At 41.2% G+C, this 4,117-nt stretch overlaps 1 protein-coding gene across 1 annotated transcript; it reads left to right on the top strand.

The window, feature by feature from the left end:
- Window positions 1-2,346: 2,346 nt before the first annotated feature.
- Window positions 2,347-3,222, top strand: LOC121838458. Its single transcript, XM_042294732.1, has one exon. The coding sequence runs from the start codon at window positions 2,347-2,349 to the stop codon at window positions 3,220-3,222; it is 876 nt and encodes a 291-aa protein (XP_042150666.1).
- Window positions 3,223-4,117: the final 895 nt, after the last annotated feature.

Raw genomic sequence — 4,117 nt, 5'->3', positions numbered from 1 at the left:
TTTCTTTCCATCTATAGACATCGTTGCTCAGCGCGCATTGTGCCCACCACTACTGATGTCCCTGTCCCTGTTCAGCGTAGCGTGGCACTACCTACCCTGCTTCGTAGGAGAGAACTTGCCGATATCTTATTTTTATACAAACTTGTCCACGCCGTCACTGATTGCACGGTATTGACGTCAAGAGTACTCTTAAAAATTCCTCTAAAAACAACAAGGCAAAATGCGTCCTTCTGCAACAGGCGTCTACTCAACCTCCACGATCCTGTGTCCAGACTTGGGCATACTTATAATTCTTCTTTTTCTGAAACACTCGACATATTTAACAATAACACGCTGCAGTTTGTAAAAACGTTAAAGGCCATCACTTAAATTTGAACTGTATGCACTAACTTGCGGCGTTCACGCCAAACTTCCCTACTTTGAATGCATTTTTTTTCTTTCTTTCTAGCAATTGGTGTTGGCGGTAGTACCATTAAGCTTATCGTGTGTTGTGACTTTGTGTTTACTTTTTATAATTTTTAAGTGTATTTTTCTAGGGCTTGTCCGTTGTTTGTGTTGTCCGTACTATTGCTTTATACCCTGTTCTGCCTTACATGTTAACACAGTGCACCTGTACCAAGACCGCAAGGTTGTTCCCGGGCACGAATAAAAACATTGATTGATTGATTGATTGATTATTATTATTATTATTATTATTATTATTATTATTATTATTATTATTATTATTATTATTATTATTATTATTATTATTATTATTATTATTATTATTATTATTATTATTATTATTATTATTATTATTATTATTATTATTATTATTATTATTATTATTATTATTATTGCAGTATATTACACCCGCTATGGCAAGAACCTGCAATCTTTTTATGTCCCTCAGATATTCAATTCTTTATATTCCGAATTCTTCGACTTCACATCCAAAAAGAAACTCAAAAAAGCGCTTCGACATCTTTTATCTACCAACGAGGCCCTGTAATCCGTAACAATTTTATTTCACAATTCCTTTTCAGTCCTATAAAGAATGTTGAACACCAGATTTTATTATTTTTATTTTATTTGGTTTATGTTTGAGCAAATCAACACGACTTACAACACCCAGTCTTTCTGCTTCAAGAACCACAACACCAAGAACATAACATCTATCAAGACCTTCTTCAATGGTGACAATGACCGGCTTGCGTGTTTGTGCATATGTGTAGGTGTGTGTATACGTGTTTTCCCTTGAGTCTAAGTGTAATAAGTGTCACAAATGTTATTGGAACTGACTCAAACTTTTTTTTTAGTACGTGGCATAGTTATTTTTGAGGCCACTGCAGATAGGTTCAGTCATTCAAGCCCTGGATGGCTTTGACGAACCTGACTTGTGACGTGGACATGCTAGTTTTATTAAATAAATTTATTATTATTATTATTATTATTATTATTATTATTATTATTATTATTAATATTATTATTATTATTATTATTATTATTAATACTATTATTATACTAAAATTAATTACCGCCGACTGCCTGTCATCGGCGGCCCGATGACGGGCCGCCGATGACAGGCAGTCGGCGGCCCGTCATCGGCTCGATACTAACTGTGTCGTTTTCGGCAGGGCAAAGCAGTCCCGCGTTTCCTGGACTTCGGGCGCGTCACCTTCGCACCCGGACAGTACCAGATGAAGTGGACCTGACGCAGCTTTTCGTCGACTACGCTGTTGCTGCCACGTGGTGAGCCGTCATCCGGGAAACTGGATCCGACGCTACAAGAACAGCTCCCACGGCTTCCTTCGGCGCAGTCGGCGGCCCGTCATCGGCTCGATACTAACTGTGTCGTTTTCGGCAGGGCAAAGCAGTCCCGCGTTTCCTGGACTTCGGGCGCGTCACCTTCGCACCCGGACAGTACCAGATGAAGTGGACCTGACGCAGCTTTTCGTCGACTACGCTGTTGCTGCCACGTGGTGAGCCGTCATCCGGGAAACTGGATCCGACGCTACAAGAACAGCTCCCACGGCTTCCTTCGGCGCAGTCGGCGGCCCGTCATCGGCTCGATACTAACTGTGTCGTTTTCGGCAGGTGAGAATCTGTATTTGTAACCATGCTTCATTAGTTTTTATTTTCAACTTTGCCGTCGACTGCAACAAGTGCGTTTTGTATCTCTGTATATTTATTTTTGTGTTATCAAATTTTGCAACTGAACGAGTCATGTCTGAGTCAAGTGAAACTGATTGTATTGTGTGCTTTAAATCAGTGCCGGGTGATGGAAGTTTCATGAAATGCTATTCCTGCAGTCATGTTTACCATCTTGACGCGTGCTCTGGAATCGCGGACAGAACTTTCAAATCAATGGGCACCGCCAAACGCGAAAAATGGAACTGCCGTACGTGCAGGAATCGTGAAATCAGGACGAGTGTCGGAGGTTCCAGTGAACTTTTGACACCAGCTGCTAGCGAAATAGTCCCTACGACGCTAGACGAAATAAACGCTAAGCTCGAAATTCTTCATTCACTAAAGGCAAACGTTGATCGACTCTCAGATCTTCCTGCCAAAGTAGAAGAGCTCCTTGCCCTGAAGCCATCAGTAGATGCGATGAAAGAAACAATCAGGAGCCTCCAAGAATCTGTGAAGAAGTATGAATCTACCATGAAACTTGTGACAGAAAATGATAAAGAAGTTAAGTTACTGAGAACCGAAGTTGGAGCACTACAGGCCACCGTGTCTGAGCAAACCGTTATGATCGATCAACTACAAACAAACATAAACTCGACGGAACAGTATAGCCGACGATGCAATATGGAAATACATGGTATTTCTTACGTGAGTGAGGAAGACTTGGGGGCCACCATCACCGACCTTGCACACAAACTGAACATCGCGGATTTTAACCCCGCCGATGTGGTAGTCTGTCACCGCTTGCGCTCTAGGCGCGAGGGAGCCCCTCCCATACTGGTTCAGTTCACCTCGGTTCCAACGAAGGACCGCTGGATGAATGCGCGTAAGAAGTTGGCAACGCTACCTCGGTCAGAGTTCCGTTCAAAGATTTATTTCAACGACAACCTGACAAGAACAAACAAGGACCTGTTCTGGCAAGCCAGAACCAAAGGCAGGGACAAATCCTACAAATTTGTTTGGGTAAAGAACGCTACTATCTTTGCAAAAAAGGACGAAAACTCGACGGCAGTGCGCATCTCTGGCACTAGGGATTTACAAAAAATAGTATGATAATGGAAAACCCAGTAGTACTTTCTGGCTTTCCTTCGTTTCTTGACCTTTTCCCGCCTAGTGCTAGTGCGCTCACTGTACTACATGTTAACCTAAGAAGCATTAGAAAATATTGGGATGAATTTCAGTTGATTGCTCGAGCAGTCGAGAACTCTGTCGACGTTTTCGTTTTAACCGAAATAAATGTTCGGGAGGTTTTCGTTTCACAGGATCAGTTTTCTTTACCGGGATTTGACAGCTTCTTTTTGACGCGTGACGCAGGGAGGGGAGGAGGAATAGCCGTGTATGTAAACAAAACATGGTCAGTAGTAGATTTAGCGGTCTCCTTTAATCATGCCGAGTGTCTCTCGCTGAAGTTAACTAAAAATAATTTCGAAATATTTCTATTTTCGGTGTATAGGCCACCTTCAGAAAATGTGAACAAATTTCTAGAGGAGTTAAATACTAATTTAGAAAGTATAGCGTCTACCAGTAAACTTTGCATCGTGGGTGACCTAAATATTGACGTAATGAAGCCTTCAAGATCATTCGTATGTGACTATTTAAATATTCTCGCTAACTACGGCATCGAATGCATAATAAATGTACCAACACGAGAGGAACACCTGTCCGATAAATTGGTTTCGTCTTGCCTTGATCATATAAACGTTAGAAACTCTGGTATACCTGTAACATCGGCAGTAATCTTGCGAAAATTGGCGGATCATTACTTCGTAGCGTGTCGCATTAACTTTTGTGGTATTTCAGAAAAACCTATACAACAGCAAAAAGAAACAACAATCGTGGATTCCCGTCAGTTTGATAGATTAATTTCTTCTTATAATTGGAATACACTTATTGAAAATTTTAATCACCAGGATGCGTATCTTAAGCTAATTGATATTTTGTCGGATTT

Source organism: Ixodes scapularis, unplaced genomic scaffold (assembly GCF_016920785.2).
Source record: "Ixodes scapularis isolate PalLabHiFi unplaced genomic scaffold, ASM1692078v2 PGA_scaffold6__148_contigs__length_123643588, whole genome shotgun sequence".
Classification (NCBI taxonomy): domain Eukaryota; kingdom Metazoa; phylum Arthropoda; class Arachnida; order Ixodida; family Ixodidae; genus Ixodes; species Ixodes scapularis.
This window is presented reverse-complemented; position numbering and strand designations above follow the sequence as displayed.

Coding starts and splice junctions, on each gene's coding strand:
- LOC121838458 (XM_042294732.1), top strand. CDS start 2,347: ATGGGCACCGCCAAACGCGAAAAATGGAACTGCCGTACGTGCAGGAAT.